This window comes from Podarcis cretensis, assembly GCF_951804945.1.
Source record: "Podarcis cretensis genome assembly, chromosome: 12".
In the NCBI taxonomy this organism is placed as follows: Eukaryota; Metazoa; Chordata; class Lepidosauria; order Squamata; family Lacertidae; genus Podarcis; species Podarcis cretensis.
The window spans coordinates 14,596,595-14,619,009 of NC_137181.1; the positions used below are offsets into that span (position 1 = coordinate 14,596,595).

The window sequence follows — 22,415 nt, forward strand, 5'->3', positions numbered from 1 at the left end:
AAATTAGGTTTGCTCAATCCAGGGATAATCCCATTTTTATTTTTATTTTTGAAAATGTCCCTTTAAACAGCCACACTTGAAACAGGAGATGCATGGCTTAGTTTTTTTTTCCCCAGCCCATGAGGTGCCTTACACCCAATATCTGCTTGGTTTTCCTACCTTGGTATTGACACTGACTATTCCCCAGAGTACAGAAAGTCGATTGGGATCTCCTGGTGCATCTCTGGGATGTTTGGAATGAAGTGGCAAGGGTTTCTGACTCCCAACTGGCTGACCTTAAGACCAGCTAAAAGGTATTCCTCCCTTAATTACATTGATGAAACTAGGAACCAGGGATGCCAACTTCAATAAAATATTGGGGGGGGGGAGGCAGGTAAACCCCACCCCGCCTAATGAATCACAATACACAATGCCCATTAACTTTTTGTGGGGGAGGGCCCCTCAAATATTTTATTGGGGGAGGGCGGAGGGACCTTGGCCCCTAGCTGTTTGATCCTATGCTAGGAACGCTTTTGGGGGAGGAGGAATCAGGAGTCAGGTGGGGGGTGTAAAAATATTATAAACTCTGAGCTGAATACATGCCATACATGTGTTCCTCGGATGAAGAGCAGTATAGAAATTTAAATACAGACATACATTTAAAACACATAAAGACTTCCCCCAAATAATCCTGGGAATTGTAGTTTGTTAAGGGTCTTGGAAATTGTAGCTTTGTGACGGCTAAACTACAGTTCTCTGGATTCTTTGTGCAAGTCATGTGCTTTAAATGTTATTTAAATGTAAGGCATGTACACAGCCATTAACCAAATTCCTGGGCTGAGTGTGTTGTCAGAAGCAGCCTGTTCTTTATGTTCAGTCTGTCCCACTGAGCCACCATTTTGCACTTGGCTCTGACTGGTGGATCATTCCTATGGTCTATTTATGTACATTCAACCAAATGTGAGTTCAAACAACTATATATATTTTCCTCCAATTTGTCCTTAGTAGGTTCCTCACTGTTCCTAAAGAATAGAGTCCTTAAGTCCTAAATACACCTCTGTGTATAGGAGGACTCTGTGTGTAGGATTTTCTAAACATGCATAGGACCAGACCATTAGTTTTTTATGCAAGAGGATAGTTGATGTCACTTCAGCCAAGTTCACTTGTGTAACATGTCTAAGAGATTTGCACAGGTGTCACACAGGGACATATTATGACCTCGGGATATTTGAGAGGAGTAGGAAAGTGGTGGCTGATTTATTCACACTAGAGGAGTGCCTGTGCTGCAGGCCTTTTTGAAACACTCAGGTCAAACAAATTAGTTGAGTGTATTGTAGGGAAGCTACTGTTTATCGGTAGACTTCACCTCAAATTCTGCAGAAATATGACTGGGGCTTCCTCTTCGAGTATGGATTGGTTGACCTTCTGCAGCAGCTGGTGTCAAGTACTTTGGATGGAAGAAATTCTGATGAGACCGAGCTGGAACTTCCTCGAAACCTGAGGACCAATGAGGAGGGCTACCAACAAGATCGGCAAAGAGAGACTGACAGGGACTTAAAGGCCTCAGATGTGAGGAATCCAGGCTAAAAACTGTTTTTGTGGACGTGGGGACATTTGGAAGGGACAGAAACCGGGCTGGGGGGGGGGGGGGAAGGAGAATTTTTTAAAAAAAAAAAATCTTTATGACTTTTGTGTTTGATTATTATGATTTATTTTTAAGATAAAAGGGAAATTCGTGGAAGGAACTTGAGTCGACCTTAGAAAAGGTTTTAATATTTATAAGAAAATTGGATAAGTAAAATCTGGCTAAGTAAAAGGTTTTTTAAAATATATATATATACAATAATATGTAAAGGATGAGAGATATGAATTTGCTGAGTTAATTTAATTGAACTAGGATGTATGAAGGGGGGGTGGGGGGAGGTCAAGAACTGGGGTTAGGAAAGTAAGGTTATGAAACTTCATACGTGTTGTCTTTGTTTATGTGTGTGTATGTTTGTCTTGATAAAATGTGAAAATTTAATAAAATTTTTATTAAAAAAATAAATAAATCAAATTCTGCAGACTTTTTATGTGCTCCAAGCCCTACCCACATATTGACAGGTCTTGGGATAAATCAAAATACAGTAAGGTGAAAAGCACTAGTCAGAGCAGCTCCAAATAAATCATCCCAGGAGAGCATTTTCCCCAGTGGATTGTTGTCCAGCTGCTCTTAGGATACAAATTCCCATAAAACTTTTTTTTGTCTGGCTGTTAAATATGTCAGTTATAAGTCCACTGCCATCAAAAGTGATGTCCATCTTCTGCCATGACAATTGTTTTCTCCTAGGTCTGCAATTATACTGCCTGTTTATTTTTATCTCCCTTTATATTTATGTATGATTCTCTTGGATGTTAGATAAAAAACCTCAGTTTTCTGGGATGGCCCTTAGCAGTAATAAAAATGGGTTAATTGAAATAAACTACCAGCTGCCCTATAAATTCTGTCAAGGACTGCTCCTTAAGACTAGAGCCAGATTCTTGTTTCCTTCGTGACTTGCACTACCATTGAGGTGTTAAGACTGAGATGGTAGAGGAGCAACTTAGAATGTAAGCATGGGGTGGGTAGACATCATTTCAAATTTTTTTCATTCCACTTTTAATTTGTATACTGCCTTTTTATTATACACAAGGCAGTTTACACATTTGAGCCATTTGAAGACAAGAACCCATTTGAGGTCCATTTGAAGACAAACACTTAGAATTAAAGCATTCAGAGCCAGGGTAGACATTTACTGCAACCTCCAATGAGTCGGTTCCATTGTGGAGGACATACCTTAATAGCCTAAATTCCGCTTAGGAACTTTTGCTTATATTGAACATTTGTATTCCAAATTCCACTCGGACACTGAGGTCCAGCACCGAGGGCCTTCTGGTGGTTCCCTCACTGCGAGAAGCCAAGTTACAGGGAACCAGGCAGAGGGCCTTCTCGGTAGTGGCACCCGCCCTGTGGAATGCCCTCCCACGAGATGTCAAAGAGAACAACAACTACCAGACTTTTAGAAGACATCTGAAGGCAGCCCTGTTTAGGGAAGCTTTTAATGTTTGATGCATTACGGTATTTTAATATTTTCTTGGAAGCCGCCTAGAGTGGCTGGGGAAGCCCAGCCAGATGGGCGGGGTATAAATAATAAATTGTTGTTGTTGTTGTTGTTGTTGTTGTTGTTGTTGTTGTTGTAATCTAACGCACTGCACACTTCCTCAGACATAATGCTGTTGTAGACATTATTCTAATGAACTTTGTGTATATTGTTCTACTTTTATTATGAGTTTTCTAAAACTCAGGCAAAATTTTTTTACTATTAAATGTGTTTAATAGTACAAGAACTGAACTGAGCTCAGTCTTCTACACACAAACAAAAATCGCCCCCTGATTATCCTCCTCACAGTTTTCTTAATTTCAGCAGTATAATTTAAGAGAGGTGTGGCAGAAGTCATCTTGTTGTTGTCATTACTAAACAGCTGGAAGTAAAAACAAACAAACAAACAAACCTTTGCTGATTTACTGGAAATCACCCAGAGATCTACTGCAGAGACAGATCTATCTTCTACCTACCTCAAGCTAAGCTATTTTGTGTGGAACTGTAAAAAAAAAACACATGTTCAACATGGATATTGGTCTCAGAGGGGTGACCTCCAAAACTCACCACAAGTGAACCTCATGTTCTGCTGTGTTTTAACATTCATTTATTTATGTAAAATGTGCTATGAGACTAAATCAAGCATTTTCCAGATCAGGCAACAGAACTCAGCATTTATATAGCACATTTTCCCAGAGCTAAAAATATATAATTGATAAATCTATAAAATACATCCATAAAAATAATGCTTTTATGGATCTTTTGTTGATTTCATCCTTTTATGTTGCACTCTGCCTTGCTATATTTTTATGATTTTATGGATTATTTAAAATTAGTACATAAATAATATTCCTATAACTAGCAGACAGTAAGATTCTCCCCATGCCTGGTCTGGAAGCTGCAGCTAATACAGAAAGCTGTAGCCAGACTACTCACAGGAGCGGGTTACAGTACTGGCAACATATTACTCTTTTTCTGAGGGAGCTGAACTGATTGCCGATTGCCAACTAGGTCAGGTTTAAGTTTTTTTGTGTTAATTCACAAAGCCCCAAACAACTTGGGCCCAAGGTACCTTACAGACCTGTTTGGTTATGCTGCACATCATCTGCAGTTATCTTCTTATGGGGTACTCCTTCTGGTCCCATGTGCCCCTGATGTTCAGTTGACTTTTACCAGGGACTGAGCCTTCAGTGTGGAAGGCCTTGACCTGTAAAACTCCTTGCCAGTAGGAGTCCTGCAGGAGTCATATCTGCTTTTAGATGTCTTTTAAAAACTGCATGTTTCAGACAAGTCTTGGGGATTACGGTAGGTTTTTTTTTAAAAGCAACCAGTGTTTATTGGCATGTTACTGAATCCCGTCCCATGTAATTATTATTGTATAATGTTTTTATAGTTCTTATGAAAGTGCGGTTTATAAAAATTTAAATAAACCAAAGAGACTGGGCATGGAGGGGTGGGTTTGACAGAAAACTGGCCTACCTAAATTGACTTCCGGACTCACAAATCACATATTAACCAACACAGTTCGTGGACTGCAGCCCACGCTACAAAATGTTTCTTATGAATTGGACTATAGCCTGCGAACGTTTATGCAGTAATATACTTTTTGGCTTCTAAAGTGTCACAAGACGACCCTTTCCTACGCCTCAACTGTTCTTCTAGATGCAACAGTTGTTGTGAAGGGCGGTACCCCAAAGCAGATGTAAATCTCAGATCAGCTGAGGAGGTTGTATCCTCCTCTCGGCTCAACAAATGATCGATCTGATGCCCGGGGCGGCAATTGTATTTGCATCAGTATCGGGGTGCTGGCTCCACCCCAGCGCTGTGTCTGTCTGTCTTCTTCTTCTTCTTCTTCTTCTTCTTCTTCTTCTTCTTCTTCTTCTTCTTCTTCTGCCTTTATGCTAGTATTTTTTAATGCACAAGCGTGAAAACACATAATTCGCCTTGCAGATGGTGGAACAACATTAGTTTTTTAAAAGTTTAAAAAAAAAAGCCGGAGAGATCTATTTCTTCTTCTTCTCTTAAAACGATGAAGAGCCTTATTCTGCCATTTCAAAGAGTTTTTCCCCTGCTTCTATCGCTGCCGAAAAAGAAAAGGTCGCTCCGGCTATCTTTTAATCTCCTAACCGCCTCCCTCCCGAAATCGCAATCAGCGCCTCCTCTGTGCGCGCAAGAAGGAAAGGCAGGCAGGCGGGCAAGCGAGCTTTGACTTCAACTCCCAGAACCCTCTGTGCTCCTTTCGTCCCGCCTTTAAACCCGGGTAGCTTTCGTTCGATTGGCCCACCGAGGTCGACTTTTAACCTATCGGCTGTGACCTTGCTCTACCTCCCTGTTGCTAGGCGGAACTGGGACGCAGTTGCCTAGGTAGCCTAACCTAAGCTGCGGCCTGCAAGTTTTCCCAGAGCCTGAGGGGAAGCTGCGGGCGCCGTCGGGGATGCTGCATCTCGGGGCGGTTGCGTGCTGTTATGGAGGGAGATAAGGTGAGCTGCCCGTCTGTGTGGGGGCACGAGGGGAGGAGGTGGAGAGGGTCGGTGGTGTAGCGGAAATCTCGCCGGGAGAAAGGCTGGAGGTGGAGGTGGGAACGGGGGGCGCAGCTTTAAAAGGGCAAATAAAACTCTTAGGCTGCAAATATATCTGGGAGCAACATAGCAGCAGTTAATTCAGTGCAAACACGCCTAGGAATGGGCTGCAAGTCGCGTTGGAGAACTTCAGCTGGGCTTGCTGCTTAGTTAGCCACGCACAGAATGGGGTTTCAAATACAGTGGTACCTCGGGTTAAGTACTTAATTCGTTCCGGAGGTCCGTTCTTAACCTGAAACTGTTCTTAACCTGAAGCACCACTTTAGCTAATGGGGCCTCCCACTGCTGCCACGCCGCCGGAGCACGATTTCTGTTCTCATCCTGAACCAAAGTTCTTAACCTGAAGCACTATTTCTGGGTTAGCGGAGTCTGTAACCTGAAGCGTATGTAACTCGAGGTACCACTGTACTTGGATAGCTTGTCACAGAGATGATGGGGATCCTTCACAGGGAGAAGGTTTGAAGTAGTGGGTTAAAGCAGTGGGCTTGGACCAAATGGCCTTTGAAGCCCCTAGCAAATCTGGGACTGATTTCTTCATACTTCCCTGGGAGTGAGCGCTGCTTGAACTTTGTTGTTTAGCCGTGTCCGACTCTTCGTGACCCCATGGACCAGAGCACGCCAGGCACTCCTGTCTTCCACTGCCTCCCGCAGTTTGGCCAAACTCATGTTCGTAGCTTCGAGAACACTGTCCAGCCATCTCGTTCTCTGTCGTCCCCTTCTCCTTGTGCCCAACATCAGGGTCTTTTCCAGGGAGTCTTCTCTTCTCATGAGGTGGCCAAAGTATTGGAGCCTCAGTTTCAGGATCTGTCCTTCCAGTGTGCACTCAGGGCTGATTTCCTTAAGAATGGATAGATTTACTCTTGCAGTCCATGGGACTCTCAAGAGTCTCCTCCAGCACCATAGTTCACTGATGCTCAGGATGTTAATATTTATTCTTGCCATCTCATTTTTGACCACATCCAACTTACCAAGGTTCATGGTCCTTACATTCCAGGTTCCTACGCAATATTTTTCTTTACAGCATTGGACTTTCCTTTGCTTGAACTTGGGTGCACCCTAAACAGGTGTTTGCTGGAAAGTAAGCCTTGCTGTGCTCAGTGGGACTCGACTTCTAATAGGTGGTTGAAGGATGCTGTCCTGGTCATTGCCATTTCAAACGGGAAGTCGGAAGGTGATGAGCTGCACACTCCTGAATTTGAGCACGGCAAGGTGGTTAAACAGTGTTGGGTAACTGTCCTGCCTTGACTGTAGTTCTGCAGCCACCAGGTTCCCAAAACACTTTGGCTGCTGTGGCTGGTTTTCTAGCCTTCTGAACCTCTTGTCTTTCCTTAAACCTGGACTTGTGCTGGAACAGGGCCCCACCCCCACTGAATCTGCTATAGAGGGTGAAAAGGTGAGCTCCTAGGATGTGAGGAAGGGGGAGAAGAGCTTAGTTTCTGCACTAGCAGCCAGTGTGGTGCGATGGTGCCATCCTCCCAATAATGGCACAGCTACAGCTTACCTGCATGGGGCTGCAGAGGGGCAGAGCAGGTGATGAAGTTGGAACTCCATGGATGCACCAGCAGAGTTGGCCCAGTACTCCTGGCACTGTGTCCATGCAACCTTGATTTTGCTGCTGCCCCATCCAGGTAAACTGTAACAACACTGGTGTTGGAAGGGAGGCTCCGTAACTGCCCTACCACACCAGCTGCTACTATCTCATTGAAAATTATCTAGTTTAATAGGTTTAAATGACTATGAAGATTTCACTATTGGTCTCTGCAGTCCAAGCAAACTCCCTCTATAATCTCCCATCATTTCCAACTGATAGCATTGTAGTTTGAGTGCTTTTTCAAAAACGTTGACCAGATCGTAGTTTTATTTATTTATTTTATTTATTTATTAGATTTGTATACTGCCCTATGCTCTAAATACAGCTCTCAGTTTAAGATACCTCTCCCCACCATTCTTTTTGGTCTAGAGAAGAACCAAAGATGACACTTGGAAATCAGATGAACTAAAGAAGCATCTTAAGGTAAGATTTATTTGTACCTGATAGCAATAGCAGAGGTGGCGGCCAGAAGAGTTGAGGTGAAGTAAGTGGTGGAAGCTCAAGAGGCCCGCCTCTCTGCTTGTGCTGCCAGTAGGACATCCCTGAGTTTTGGTGAGAGAGATGTGTGATGTGTTGCACCTAGGATGAAGAAGATGAGCACCAAGGCTTTGAGGAACACCCCCCCCCCGCTGAGTTGGGTGAGAAGGGAGTATGTTCCAGCGCACAGTGTTGCAGCGTGTCTTCCCTGTCTCTGGGGTGGCCAAGACTTTGAGGAGTGCCCTCCTCTCACTGAGTTTTGGCGAGCGAGGGAGCATTCTGGTTGTGGTGGAAGTGGAATGGGGAGGCCATGACTGCGGGGTTGGCATCAGAAGGCTGACAAAATGGAACAGGCTGCCCCTGAAAAGGTGGGTCTTCAAAGACAAAAAATTGGTATACACACACACACACACATATATATGTTACGATATGGATGCAGTGCAGCTGCAAAGTGCTAGCTTGAAAAGTAAACATGATGGGAATGTTGGGACTGCCCGTGGGAAACAGAGGGACAGTCAATTCACAGTGCGAAGCACCGGAATTAGCTCAGAGTGTAATATGAGCTCTTCCGTTTGTTCCTGTCCAGGAAGTGTTTACTACTAGACTGCAGGAGTTTGAAGAGAGCAGTCATGTTTTTTGTAACGCTGCAAAGACAGAAATAAAGGCATGTAAATACGTTTCTGTCTATCTCTTTCCCCTGCCAGGGGGCAGGAAAGAGGGGTGTGTTCTTCTCACGCTGAGAAGGATTGCCTATTGCGACCTAGCCTGGATCTTGCTGGGGAATGCAGCCAGGGAGGTCAACAGGGAATCATGCCGGGTGCCTGGGAGAGTTGCCAGTTTCTCCTGATAAAGGCTTGATTTCCAACAATACACACACACACACACACACACATGTATGTATGTATGTATGTATATGTGTGTGTGTGCGTGTGTATAAAAAAATGTTACTATTGTGTTTCTTGTTTCCTTCTTGAGGTGTCTCGATCAGATAGTCAGTCTGAAGATGGGAGACATCGGCAGAGGAAATCACGAGAGGGTGACAGCAATGATGCTGATGACTTGCCAAAGGATCAAGAGAAGGTCAGAGTGAAATCAAAAGAAAAAGCAGGTGAAAAAGTGAGACTTATTAAATCGAGTGACGTAAGACATAAGAATGAAAGGAAAGAGAAAGGAAGAGAAAAAGATCATCCCAGAGAACACGAGAGAGAGAAAGTTAAGCTAAAACATGTCCAAGAAGAAAAACATAACACTGGGAAAAGTGGTGAGAGACACAGCGGCAAAGAAAAAGAGAGAAAGCATAAGAAAGATGACCCCAATCAAACACTGGTGGAAAAAGCTATGGAGGCTTTTGGGGAAAGAGATAAAGAACATTATAGAAGAAGAGACAGCAAGGATCATGCAGGTGGGATGGTTTGTTCACTGTATGTATTTTTAAAATAATGCTTTAGAAGAAGGTGAAAATGGGCTTCAAAACTCTTGCACAGGAGGCATGGCAGTGACATGGATTGCAAGCATTTCTACACAATGTCTTTTTCTTTTCATCTCCTACTTTGTAAAGATAGTCTGTCTTAACAAGATGGCAGACCTAATAGACTAGGGAGTTTCCTCTCCATAGGTATCTGGGCTTTTTTTCTTTTAAGCTCAGTTTCTTTTTCAGAGATGCTTGCTCCCATGGGAGTGGTCTTCCTTCCAATTCAATTGGGTGGAATCCATCAGTACACCTATGTACCACTCTGTCTATTCCTCTCGGAGGTGAAGGACATTTCTTTGCTCCCTCCTGTGCTTATAAACCCATATAGGGAGGCTGCAGGATCCTCCATTCCACACACACACACCCTTCTCTAGACATTGCTTGTCTTTTGCTTCATAGGAAGGAGGGCATTTTCTTCCAATGCCTCACAAGATGGATGTCCTAGCGCAAAGAGATTTGAATAATAATAATAATATCTTTATTGTCAATGTATCTCGAAGATAGATTTGGAAACCTTGAAAAAGCTAGTTTGTGCGGAAAAGTTAGATGATACTTGTGTGTGTGTTTTTAACGTTTCCAGTAATTCCAGTAATTCCCCTAGTTTGCTATTGGTTATATACTGCGCACATTACTTGAAACAGGCTTGGAATTGAAGTAACAGCCCTGAAATGCTTCTTGCAGAGATGTAGCACATACTGTATTTGTGTTGTATGTAGCGTAAGAGACTGAAATGTACTGAAGATAAAACTTCTTAATTTTATAGATGTGATTATGTTTTAGATCACCCAAAAGTAAAAGATGAAGAAAGAGAAAGAAAACACAGAGAGAGAGAGGTAAGAGAAGGTAAAAAAATAATCCTTGTTCTTAAAAAAGAAAAAGAGGGGAAGTGTAAAGAAAAAGAAAGAAAAGTTAGCAACTCACAAACAGCAAATATGGTATGCTCCCCCCTCCTCAAAAGTACCTTAACAGATTGATAATTTCTTCATCTCCTTGAGTTTTTCACACACACACCCTTTTTGCTCTTCCCGCTTCTCCAGCAATGTGCCAGAAATATTCTCAAAAGAATGCTCAGTACAGGCTTGTTGTTGTTGTTGTTGTTGTTGTTGTTGTTGTTGTTGTTGTTGTTAGTAGTAGTAGTAGTAGTAGAGGTATATATTTCTGAGCTACAAAATTGTTAAATTTCCATTTTGGTTCTTTAAAAGAAATTTTAAAATTATTTCTCTTCAGAATGAAGAGAGCAGGGATACTTTGGGTGAGACACACAGAGATGAAGAACGTGAACACAGGCACAAGTCACACAAGGAACGGGACCCTGATAAGGAAAGAAGGCGGCACCGAGAGAAGAAAGAGCATGTGCTCTTAGCTGTAGAAGGAAAAGAGAAGTTTTTGAAATTGAGAAGTTTCACATCTGTCAGGGATGGGGAAGAAGGGCACGCCTCCAGGAAACAGAAGGAGCAGTCTCACTATGAAGACAGACACCGAAGGGAGAACAGTGAAAGACAACACAGAGAAGAAAACGAAAAGAAGAAGAAAGACCACAAGGTTTGCTTCACATTGGCTTTAGCTTCCTAGCAGTGCTGGCTAATATAAAATTCAGAAATTGTCAGATTTTCCTTGGAAATCGAATTTGTGTCAGAAGCGAACAAGATATGCTGAGAAAATATCAAGAAATACTGTGGTTTGAAACAAAAATACTATATTATGCTTTTCCGCAATGGAAGATTATTCATTAGAAGCCAAAAGTCAATAAAAGAATTGATTGGTTTTGTTACGTTTTCACTGTATATGTATGCCGTCCTTCTCTCAAAGAGTTTAGGGTGGCAGCATACATTGGATTACGGTATTCTATTTTATGCTGAAAAAGTGTGAAGTTTGCTGCTTGCAAAACATGAGATAAATTTGATGTGAGGGTCTAGTTTTTGAAGTAATCTACATTTCATTTCACAAAGTAGTGCATTGCACAAAATGTTATGTGCTCTTCTTTCATGGTGCACATAAGCTTTATTTGCAATATAGAGAATAAGTCAACTTTTCAGGAATTTCTCAAATTTAGCTAGTTCTGTACGTCTGAGGTACACTTTCCCACAACACAAAGCAGCAGCTAAACTAATTAACAGGCTAGTCCTCCCATGTTTACTTGAAAGTAATTCTCACAAAGTAACGGTATTGTGCATATAATAACGATATTATATAGCCTTTATGTAGACTGACAGTTGCTTGTCACATGCCTGTTACTGTGTTTGCTGACTGTGTTTTCCAAACATATGACAGCCATACCAATCCATTTTTGATCTTGAGTCCATGCCTTAGGGACCCAGGTCAACGATAGACCTCCATGGCATGTTATTTTATGGCATGCTTTAATTCTTTTTAAGGAGTGCTGTGAAAACAGCCCTAATACAGGCATTGTTTGCATAATATATGATGCCTATCTGGTGAATGCTAGCAATAGCCTTAATCGTTGCTAGTTTTGTCTTCTTTAAAAATGAAGCTGTATATACTAAGAGTCATTGATATAAGAGAGCACGTGCACCTGTTAATGCATATAAGGAGATACTTGGTCGTGTTGAATGCTGCGAATCATTGTATTTCGAACAATATATTTTTCAGCACCGTGAACATAAAAGCCAAAGCAAGAGTTCAAGGCATGAAGCTGAAGCAGGCCATCCACGTGAAAGGTGGGTTCTGTTTAAATAAGTAAGAGTAATCCTAATTGGGCACAGTGGAGCTTAAAGGTAAAGGGACCCCTGACCATTAGGTCCAGTCGCAGACGACTCTGGGGTTGTGGTGCTCATCTCGCTTTATTGGCCGAGGGAGCCGGCGTACAGCTTCTGGGTCATGTGGCCACCATGACTAAGCCGCTTCTGGTGAACCAGAGCAGCACACAGAAATGCCGTTTACCTTCCCGTCAGAGTGGTACCTATTTATCTACTTGCACTTTGATGTGCTTTCGAACTGCTAGGTTGGCAGGAGCAGGGACCGAGCAACGGGAGCTCACCCCGTTGCGGGAATTTGAACCGCCAACCTTCTGATTGGCAAGCCCTAGGCTCTGTGGTTTAACCCACAGCGCCACCCGCTTCTTCTGAATAAATACAGTGGACCCTCCGAATATGAACTTAATTCGTTCTGGGGATCCATACGTACCCCAAACAGCCCACAACATGAGGCGCCACTTCCGCGCATGTGTATACACTTCCAGGTTTGCCGCGATCGCAACCCGAAAGTTACATTAGCGGAAGGTAACATAACCCGAGGGTCCACTGTATGTATATGTTTCCTGCTTTGCAGGGAGTTGAACTAGATGACCCTCAGGGTCTTTTCCAAATCTACGATTCTATGATTTTATTTATTTGTGCCTGGCATTCTTTGTCTCCAAAGTGTGTGCAAAGGCAGATTGCTTACCCATCTGTTTCCACAAGTTAGAGCAACAAGGGTGTTTTGATTGCTTGTGTCCTGCCTTCCTCCTTTTGATTAATTTTCCAGGGGAAGAGGAGCCTGAAAAATATATTTAAGGCAGTAATCCTGTATGCATTTTTCTGGGAGTAAGCCTCCGTGAATCCAGTCACACTTACTTTGAAGTAGACATATATAGGATTGCACTGTAAAACTCCTAAAATAGCCAACATACATATTTTGGAAGCATCATCGTATATTTTTTAGATGATGCGTTATAGATTTGAGGGAAATATTTTCAGTTCCTAAGCACCAGCTTCTTGGTAATTTATTTATTTGCTTAGACATTTTGTGATTGTGCTGGATATGTTTTCCAGCCGGACAAAAAGCTGTCTGACTTCTTTTTGATATCTTTTTGATTCCCTCAGGTCCCTGTTTCAAACAAATTAAATCCCGCCACGGGGTTACATGCTTCTTCTTCTTCTCCTTTCCTTTTGAACTGCTTAGCTCTATTCTTGGGATAAGAGCAAGTGCTGCTGGCATCTCTTTGTTAAGCTTGGATAGGTCTTTATATTTAACATAGTGAGAAACTGCTTTATGCGAATTCTGCAATGAAATGACGGTCTTGGCCATGAGCGTTGGGAGATATCTTTTAGTTATTTGGAGTGGGGAAGATTTAAGTTTTATTTCATGAGTTGTAGGATTGTTTTAGAAATCCATTCTTTAAGACTTGATGAAATGCCATTCACATTTTCTGCTTACTGTAAGTGAGAGCTGATCCAAAATTTGAAAGCTGCCAAACCTTTGTAAGCAAGGATCTTCTTTGATTTTCTGCCATCAGAAATATATGGATACTTTGGAAAGGACAGGGTGAACTCCACAGTACGTCTATTGTTCCTCAATATATTCTCTCATCAAAAGCAAATAATTTCTGTGTTGGAGAGACATTACAAAGGGACAAGGCATTGTTATGAAAAGTAGTTCAGTGCTTGTTCTTATAGGGGTTCACAGATCTCACTATGTGAGAAAGTCACATGTTACAGTGTAAGTGGGAAAAGATTCAACATAAATCACTTATCGTTACCCCCCCCCCCTTCCCAGCATAGCTTATTTGAACAGGTGTAAAGCAGTTCTGAGACCTTGTTTTCCACAGAAATAGTGTTTGCTTGGTAGGCACTCCTTTTAATTCTGTGTTTGGTGTTTTTTTCTCATTATAGTGGTACAAAAGAAAAAGTAAAGAGCCATGTCAAGAGTGAAAAAGACGCTACAAAACGAGAAGTAAGTGGTTTTATTTGGAGTGTTCTAATGCAATAATATTGTAGGAATTAGTAATAAACCAAAGGAGCAAGAACCTAAAATTTAGTGAAGAGTTACAAAGGGGGACTCCTAATATAACGCACAGCCACACCATGTCAATCTGAATAGGAGAATTAAGTATATACTTGTTTTTCTTCACTTTCAACTAATGGGATTGGAAGGTGTTTATCTTTATTTGAATTGTGCTTATACTAAACTTCTGTTCTATATCGTTGAAAGTTTGCACCCAGTTCTAGGGCTTGGTCTTCTGCATGCTTACATATAAATGAGTTCTACTGAGCTCAGTCGGCTTTTGCATAAAATTGCAACCTTTTGGCACGATCCTATTCATGTCAACTCAGAAGTAAGATCCATTAAGTTCAGTGGGACTTACTCCCACAGTAACTATGTATTGGATTGCAGCCTTAGACACATTTACATGGATCATGCACAAAATGTATTGTTAGAAACTTCTCATGCTTTCTCTCTCCCTGGAGAATTTTAAAATACTCACGATTATTTATGAACGTAGACAAAAAAAAAATCTAAAAATGATGTAGTCTCTGACTGACTGCAGTTTTTTAGTCTTTCAGTCAGGGGCTGAGTGTTCCAGAGTGCACACCCAATGAATACATAAAATAAAGTTTAAAAGAAAAAAATACCGCCTTTCACACATTTCATATAGATTACTCAACACTATACAGGCCACAGCATATTAGAGAGCAGGAGGCTCATCATGGGAGAGATGTATCGGTAGAGCAACTTCCAGAAGGGTAGTTTTCTTTTTTTGCATTTATGGTAACAAACATAAGACAAGAAAAAGTGTGTCTTGTTGCATCTTCAAAGTTTGATTGTGGCATAAGTTTGCCAACTTTGTCTGATGTTGTTGACATTGGACATGTTGAGAAAACAAAGTCCTAAATAAATATAATCAAGGAATATATTTAGCATGCCTGTTTCTAGTATCTGGTATAGTCAGGATTTGGGGTGGGAGTTGTTCTACAGATAAAATACATATAAAATACAGCGAGGCTTTTATAAGACTGAGATATTAACACGTGCAGAAGGGCAGCCTTGGAAGTTGAAAGCATAATATAAGAACTAAGGTGTATTATTAGAACTCCCTGCCACATTTCAATGCTTTTCTCTTATGAGTTTTTTTATCTATTGATATGTTAGCGCCACAAAAGTAACAACCTGTCAGCTGTGGGATCCCATCGGCAAAGGCTATCAAATGAAGAAAGCGGAAATGTAAGAGCTGCATATTATTACCATCATTTTTTAAGGAGCACAGCAGTGCCAGTTAAATCTCACTGGTGAAATAAATTCCATTAATGTTTTCATTTGTACAGTTATATCATGATTTAATTCTGTTGTTTGCATTTTCTTGCTAGAAACTGAATAAGGACACACCTTATCCAGATGCAGATTATGATAATGATTCTGTGAACTATGAAGATGATTTTGAAGTGAGTGCAAAGGAGTATTTTTTGAAGAAGATAGCAGTATCAAATAAATGTAGCTGATCTACAAGCAGTAGGAGTATAGAAATCTAATTGCAATGACTAAACAGCCACTTACCGTAATTCTTTAAATATATCATGGGGAGATGCTTGGGGGGGGGGAATACTTTGGTTTTCGAACAGCTTAGTTCTCGAACGTTTTGGCTCCTGAATGCCACAAACCCAGAAGTGACTGTTCCGGTTTGCAAACTATTTTTGGAAGCCAAACGTCCAACAGGGCTTCTGTAGCTTCCAATTGGCTGCAGGAGCTTCCTGCAGCCATTCAGAAACCGTGCTTTGGTTTCAAAACGTTTTGGAAGTAGAACAGACTTCCGGAATGGATTCCATTCGACTTCCAAGGTTCAACTGTACTGTCAGCTACTGTCATAGAAAAATAGAAAGGAAGGAAGTTGCCTTTTACTGAGTCAGCAGACCATTACAGTGGTGCCCCGCAAGACGAACACCTCGCAAGACGGAAAACCCACTAGACGAAAGGGTTTTCCGTTTTGGAGGCGCTTCGCAAAACAAATTTCCCTATGGGCTTGCTTCGCAAGACGAAATGTCTTGCGAGTTCCTGCGGGTTTCCCCCCCTTTTTTCCCCTTTTCCTTTTTTTCCCCTTTTCCTAATCAGCTGATCCGCTGATAAGCCACTTATCAGCTGATCCACTAAAAGCCGCTAAACCGCTAATAGCGCTCTTTTCCTTCATGTCTCAAGGAGGCCTGCATGTTTTTTGTACAGAATTCCACCCAAAGGAGCTTATTTCTTTAAAGCAAATTGCGCAATTACTTCTGCTTATACTGTTCATTAAATGTCATTCTTAGAAATGGATAATGAACCACCCACCATTTTAAAAGAAAATCTGCAATGGCAAGAGGAAGCTTGAAAGCTTTTAGGGTTGCAGAATTGGCAGTGGAGATTGCTGAGCAATGCCATTGGTATGGGCTTTTCATTTGTGCTTTAAGAAAAGTAATTGCTACTGTTCTTATTGAAGGATTATGAAGATGATTTTGACGACATAGATGATGAGGATGAGGATGAAGGTGGAGATAGCCAAGAGCAAGAAAAGGAAGAAAGAGAAACAAAAGAAAAAGTAAGAAAAATTCCAGTAGCCAAGAGCGCAGAAGTAGAAGCAATTCAAAAAGCTATTAATGCTGAAAATGAAAAGATTGAGACCTTCCTCCCAAAACAGAGAGAGAATCCAAAAGGAAGGGAAAAGGAACTGAAAATAGGTATGTGACTAGGTACTTACTTTCGGTTAGCAGTCATAAGAGTGACCCATTTTGGATGTACACAAATTTGTTGCACTCATTGTACAGTGTAAGGTTATTTCCTGTGGTTTTAATTGCAACGAAAGGTGAAGTGGGCAAGCTTGTTGTTCTTTTTGACCATTGCAGGCTTCATCCTTGTATATTGGAGCCATCTGCTTGTATTTTAAAGAGTTCATGAATATACTTACTATCTTGCAGAAAGGCAAGAGTCACCCGCTCGAAGTCCTGTTTCTGGAAAGTTCATTGATTTCCAAACTGCCAAACAGCGGCAAAGTATCAGAAAGATTGCCAGTGAGCAGAAGTAGGTGGGATTAAAATATATCACTGCATGTAACTTTTGCAAGATGGCTTGCATGTAAACTTCCAATAGTTTTTTTTAATGTTACAAGTATTGTACGCCTAACGAAGTGCAATAAAGTATTTTTGTGAGCAATTCATGTGTACTAGGTCTAAATTGTTTGAATGTGTCACAATCCTATAGGGATAGAAATCGGTTCATATTTGCATGATTCTAGAACAGTAGCTTATCTGTGGAGGTGCCAGAGAAGACAGAAAAGTCTTTCTGGCCTTTCCTGATGTCTCTCTTGACTGGGCTCAGACTTTGTGATGTAGTAATCTTAGCCAAGGCCAATTTATATTGGACAGAAAACTATTTTGTCCCTAAACTGCTCCATCTATCCCCAGTAAGCAACAAAGCTATGTTTCCCTTAATTAAGAAAGCTTGATGATTTCCACTCTTGACCAAAGGCAAGTTCTGCTTCAGAGTTGGGCTAGTACAGGAAAATGAGGGGGGAATTGTGTCCTTATTACTTTTCTAGTTTAGCAGTCTGGTGATCACATTCCAAAATAGTCTGCTCAGAGTTTCCTTCCTGGGGGGAAAAAATGTATAGATAACTAGTTTCATCTTAGTTTTTATTCAGGAAGATTGTTAAATCGGTTTTTTATTTGTTTTGTTTTTCTTGGTTGTAAATCGTTTTGAGACCTTTTTGGTGGGAAGAGATATAGATTTAATAAACCTAAACCAGGAGTATTCTCTGTCACCTAATATTACTGTTTAGCATATACTTAGAGTCAACGTACATGTTACATTTAAAACCTAAGGTATTTTAAGTGTAAACCTAAAAGCATAGAATATGAATGCTATAAATATGCGCTTGCAAAAACATGCATTGTGCAGATACATGTCAGGCAGCTGTGATTTGCTGCAGGTCCCTGTTGATCTTACATTTGGTGACAAACCTGTGTTGCTCCCTGTGTAATGTCTGAAAGAGCCCTTAGTGTCGACAGCATGCTATGTGCAGTAAAGTATACAGAAATGAAACGGCTCCTACCCAGGAGGCATTCATTTGCGTTAATTTCATTCTCCTTAAAGTGCACTGGACATAAAACCATTCCTTCAAATTATGTGCCTTGATTTTGAACTCTTTGATCTTCCCTTTAGGAGTGAGAATATTTCTAGACCTTATAGTACATGTCACTATAATTAGTTCTTACTAGCCATTTTGCTTTCTTGTGACGTGTTTTCAAGGAAACGTAGCGTTGAACTTCTCCGACTTATTGACCTGGACTTTTCAGTCACCTTCTGTTTGCTGGATTTGCCTCCAGTGAATGAATATGACATGTATATCCGGAACTTCGGGAAAATAAATACCAAGCAGGTACACCGCACATCATAGTCATTCTGACTGCTCTCATTTCTCGTTTGCTTGATTTCCTGTTCCCTCTTATCCCTTCTTCCTTTTCTGGTGTGTTTTTAGCCTACAGATAGAAACTATGCTATTTTTATTTATTTGTAAGCCATTCTGGGAGCTTTCCTGGCTTAAAGGGTGGTATAAATGTTTTGATTAAATAAATACAACATTTTCAGTACTGGCAATGCCCCAAAACATTCATTAATTTCTGATAATGAAGTTGGCAATGGGGTATATGTTTCTAACGCAAGAGAAATCTATTACGTTTGCCATTGCTAGTACTTTTAAAGCCAAGAGTTACAGCCATAAGAATTTTCACACTAGGGCAAACTAGAAAAAAAGTTAGATACTTAGTAGGTCTCATCCAGATGAAATCAGTTAGAACTTAGGTGTTCACTGTGTTCTTGGTGTTAATGAATAACAGAGCAATCCTAAATATAGGATGACAGCATAATTTATGCTAGGATAAATCATGCCAGTGTAATTTATCCTCTATTCCAAACTCCATTCAGGAGTGAGGCTGCTGCCAGCTGAACCAACCTGAACCTAGCAGATGGAAAACAAGCCTTTAAAATAAGAGTTTGACTTGCACCACTCTTTTTGCCAGTGTAAGTTCCATTGGGTTGCCAGGTCACATGACTGAGCTGAAAGAGGTTTGGAGTACAGTGGTACCTCGGGTTACAGATGCTTCAGGTTACAGACTCCGCTAACCCAGAAATAGTACCTCGGGTTAAGAACTTTGCTTCAGGATGAGAACAGAAATCGTGCGGCGGCAGCAGGAGGCCCCAATAGCTAAAGTGGTACCTCAGGTTAAGAACAGTTTCAGGTTACGAACGGAGCTTCAGAACGAATTAAGTTCTTAACCTGAGGTACCACTGTGGGTGCAAGTTTCTCTTTGTCCCATCACACCCCTTTTGGGGGACTTCTGCTGGCTTAAATTCCACCATATGAACCCATGGATGAGGGAATTTCGCTGTCTCATCCAGGAAAGTCCAAGATCCACCTATTCCAAACTCACTTGTCTGATGCACACAGACACACCCCTCCCTTTGGTTGCCTTGACTGAGTCTTCCAGGCCAGGAATATTTGGATGCTGCTATCCATTATTGTGAGTCATAGTGTTCCTTGCTAGTCAGCAGCTTCCATTTTGTACCCCCAGAGAATATACTGCTAAGTCAACAGAACAGACCTTCCAGTTCATTTATTTTATTCCTTGGGGACCAAATGCATAGTTCATGTTTCCATGGGAATCAGCAAGATTAATGTGCCCATCTCTTCTTGATTCCAAACAACTACTTTTTAAACTCAGTACTATAGGCAATCATGTTCAAAGATTTTATCTTACAAATCCAAAGGAAAAAAGAAATATATTTTCTTTATACTATGAACTAGATGATAATGCAACTTTGTACAGTACCTTGAATTTTTCATGAGGTGCAAAGTATTTTGGGATACAGCAGATGGGTATTTCAAGTGGCTCCCAGCTGCAGGTGCTCAGAGTGAATGGGATATTTTCATATTTCTACTTTAGGCCTATGTACAGTGGAATGAAGATAACCTGGACAGGGATGTTCAGACTGACGAAATAGAGACTCAAGAAAAATGGACCCAACATCCTGGAGAAACTGCCGTTGTGTCTGGAGGTGATTATTATTTAGATATGTAGAGGTGTTAAAATGTAATATAATTCAAGAACACGCGAAGAGAAACCTCACTATGTATCTCTTATTATCAAGTGGTCATTTCCTATTGGCTTTAGCAGCACAAAATGTAAAAGCAGTTTGGAACTTTCTGGGTAATGTACTATCGTCTTTCCTTGGGTCTCATTTCAGGTCCAAAAAGCAGCAGTGATGTTTCTTCCCTTACCCCAAAGATTGATTCCCAAAGATTGGCAAGTTTTCTGAGATCCGCTTGTCAGGTATATATATTACTTTTTCTGTTCATGGTTAAAATAATAATTAGCAGTAACCACAGTCTGGAGCTTAATATATTCCTTACATAGACAAGAGACAGAATGGTCACTTGTGTTTCCCCTCACCTGGTTTTCATTCTATGGGATGGTTTTCCTTAATCAAGTAGGAATGGGTACCCAAGGAGGGACAAACTCCTCTATAACTGCTCCGCAAATTCAGTTTTTCTGCTTGTCTTGAAAACTACCCCACAAAACTTTCCCACCATCTTCTAAGTCATTGAAGTGAGGTAAAAGCAGTTTGAGCCAGCAGACTACTTAGCAGGTTATTAACACTGAAGGAAAGACTAGATTTCCCCCCACATTTCTAACAAATACTATTTTTTTAAAAGGTAATTGAAGTTCTGCTTGAGGAAGATCAAGTAGCAACGCAGCCCCGGCGGAATCTGAGATCACGACCATCCAGTCTGTCTATTAGTGACAGGTGCTTCCAGTTAAACACCAATCTTCCTTTCCTGAATGGTAAGACACTTTTTGCTCTTCATCTTGTAGTGGGGCACCAGAAGCTCCTATTCTTTTGCAGACGTGTCTCGATCTTTTGCCTGTGACTGATACATCGTCAAAGTCATGATGTTGAGCAGTTTATAGAAGAACCTTGTTCAGAGGCAGTATGCCAGATCCCAGGAACGGGGCATCATTGTTTCGTTCCCTGCTTGTGAATTTCCAGCATTATCTAGCCGGCTGCTGTTGGGAACGGAATTGTAGATGCAGCAAGACAATCCTTACATTCTTCTGATCCATCTGCAGCTCTCTGCAAAGTTAAATTCAACTAATTTGAATACAGAAGCATGCCTGTTAGTTTGCCTAGATATGCAGAAGGCACAAGTTTTACATAGCAGCAGCTTTTGTCTTGCAGACTGAGGGCTAAAGTAGATAGGATAAGGGAGAACCATGATTAGACACCCTAATTACTTAATCAAATCAATACCTCTCAAGTGCTTCTGTTTAAACCAAAATCAGACACTACCCTTCTTGCTTTTAACTAAAAAGCGAAACATTGGTAGATCTAATCACAAGTCTCTGTGTAGTTGAGCCATAATAGATTTTTAAAATGTCATCTGTGATTTTTGGTTTCCCCCACTAGGTCGAAGGGTATCCTGTTTGCACATCTCACAGGGTCAGAGGCAAGCTCTGCTTTCTGTTCATGGGTTTCCTGAGAAGTCAAATGACTTACCACTGGACAGCAAATACATCATTTGTGTGTGGAATGTCTGGCAACCTTCTAGTCCTCAGAAATTGCTGTTTTGTGAATCTCAGGTATGCTTTAACAATATGCCATTGTCTAATGCACTAGCACCCACCTCTTTGTACAGTGGTACCTCAGGTTAAGTACTTAATTCGTTCTGGAGGTCCGTTCTTAACCTGAAGCTGTTCTTAACCTGAAGCACCACTTTAGCTAATGGGGCCTCCTGCTGCTACCGTGCCGCCGGAGCCCGATTTCTGTTCTTATCCTGAAGCAAAGTTCTTAACCTGAAGCACTATTTCTGGGTTAGTGGAGTGTGTAACCTGATGCGTATGTAACCAGAAGCATATGTAACCCAAGGTACCACTGTATATGATCTAATCTAATCTAATTGTTGCCCGCAGACCCACATCAGCCACAACCGCACCCAAGACTCCTGTCATACCTTTCGCTTCTAGTACTGCCACCTTCCCGGCTTTCCACTTTCATCACAAAAGAGAAGGGAAGAGAGAGAAACAAGGGAAAACTCTCTCCAGGTTACCAGAGTATTGTAGATTAAGTGGAAGGCTGTTATAACAGGATTTTTCATCAAATGTACACTAATAATATTTTAATATCTACAAAGCAGTTTGGGACTGCTAATCTAAAAATTGCATTAATTTAATATCCATGGTATGTTGTCCATTTCAGAACATTCTGCCTCGCTATATGACAAATCTTGATAGAGAGACTGACCTGGTTTCCCTACCAGGTAGCCAAACCACCACACACACCCCAAGTCCAGGTTCAACTGCAACTGAAATTGTTCCAGTTTGATTCAGTTCAGACCAATAAAGGTTCAGTAACTGGGTCACCACGTGTGGGTCGACTGGCTCAGTTCTGATTAATTCCCTTAA

At 41.3% G+C, this 22,415-nt stretch overlaps 1 protein-coding gene and 1 long non-coding RNA gene across 3 annotated transcripts in view; both read left to right on the forward strand.

Moving 5' to 3' along the window:
• The window catches only part of LOC307199355, a 255,630-nt gene that overhangs the window by 190,121 nt on the left and 43,094 nt on the right, over window positions 1-22,415 (forward strand). The window lies entirely within an intron of this gene.
• The window catches only part of DYNC2I1 (dynein 2 intermediate chain 1), a 28,837-nt gene continuing 11,842 nt past the window's right edge, over window positions 5,421-22,415 (forward strand). Inside the window, exons 1-16 of one of the 2 annotated variants that reach the window (XM_079996432.1) lie at window positions 5,421-5,578; window positions 7,638-7,691; window positions 8,721-9,147; window positions 9,997-10,049; window positions 10,444-10,758; window positions 11,827-11,894; window positions 13,827-13,887; window positions 15,085-15,156; window positions 15,300-15,374; window positions 16,400-16,637; window positions 16,875-16,977; window positions 18,205-18,334; window positions 19,899-20,010; window positions 20,200-20,285; window positions 20,669-20,798; window positions 21,421-21,593. In XM_079996432.1, coding sequence (XP_079852558.1) covers window positions 5,564-5,578; window positions 7,638-7,691; window positions 8,721-9,147; window positions 9,997-10,049; window positions 10,444-10,758; window positions 11,827-11,894; window positions 13,827-13,887; window positions 15,085-15,156; window positions 15,300-15,374; window positions 16,400-16,637; window positions 16,875-16,977; window positions 18,205-18,334; window positions 19,899-20,010; window positions 20,200-20,285; window positions 20,669-20,798; window positions 21,421-21,593 — 2,112 coding nt within the window. In that variant the 5' untranslated portion in view covers window positions 5,421-5,563. The remainder of the gene's footprint in view (window positions 5,579-7,637; window positions 7,692-8,720; window positions 9,148-9,996; window positions 10,050-10,443; window positions 10,759-11,826; window positions 11,895-13,826; window positions 13,888-15,084; window positions 15,157-15,299; window positions 15,375-16,399; window positions 16,638-16,874; window positions 16,978-18,204; window positions 18,335-19,898; window positions 20,011-20,199; window positions 20,286-20,668; window positions 20,799-21,420; window positions 21,594-22,415) is intronic. The other variant, XM_079996431.1, reaches the window with a different exon arrangement.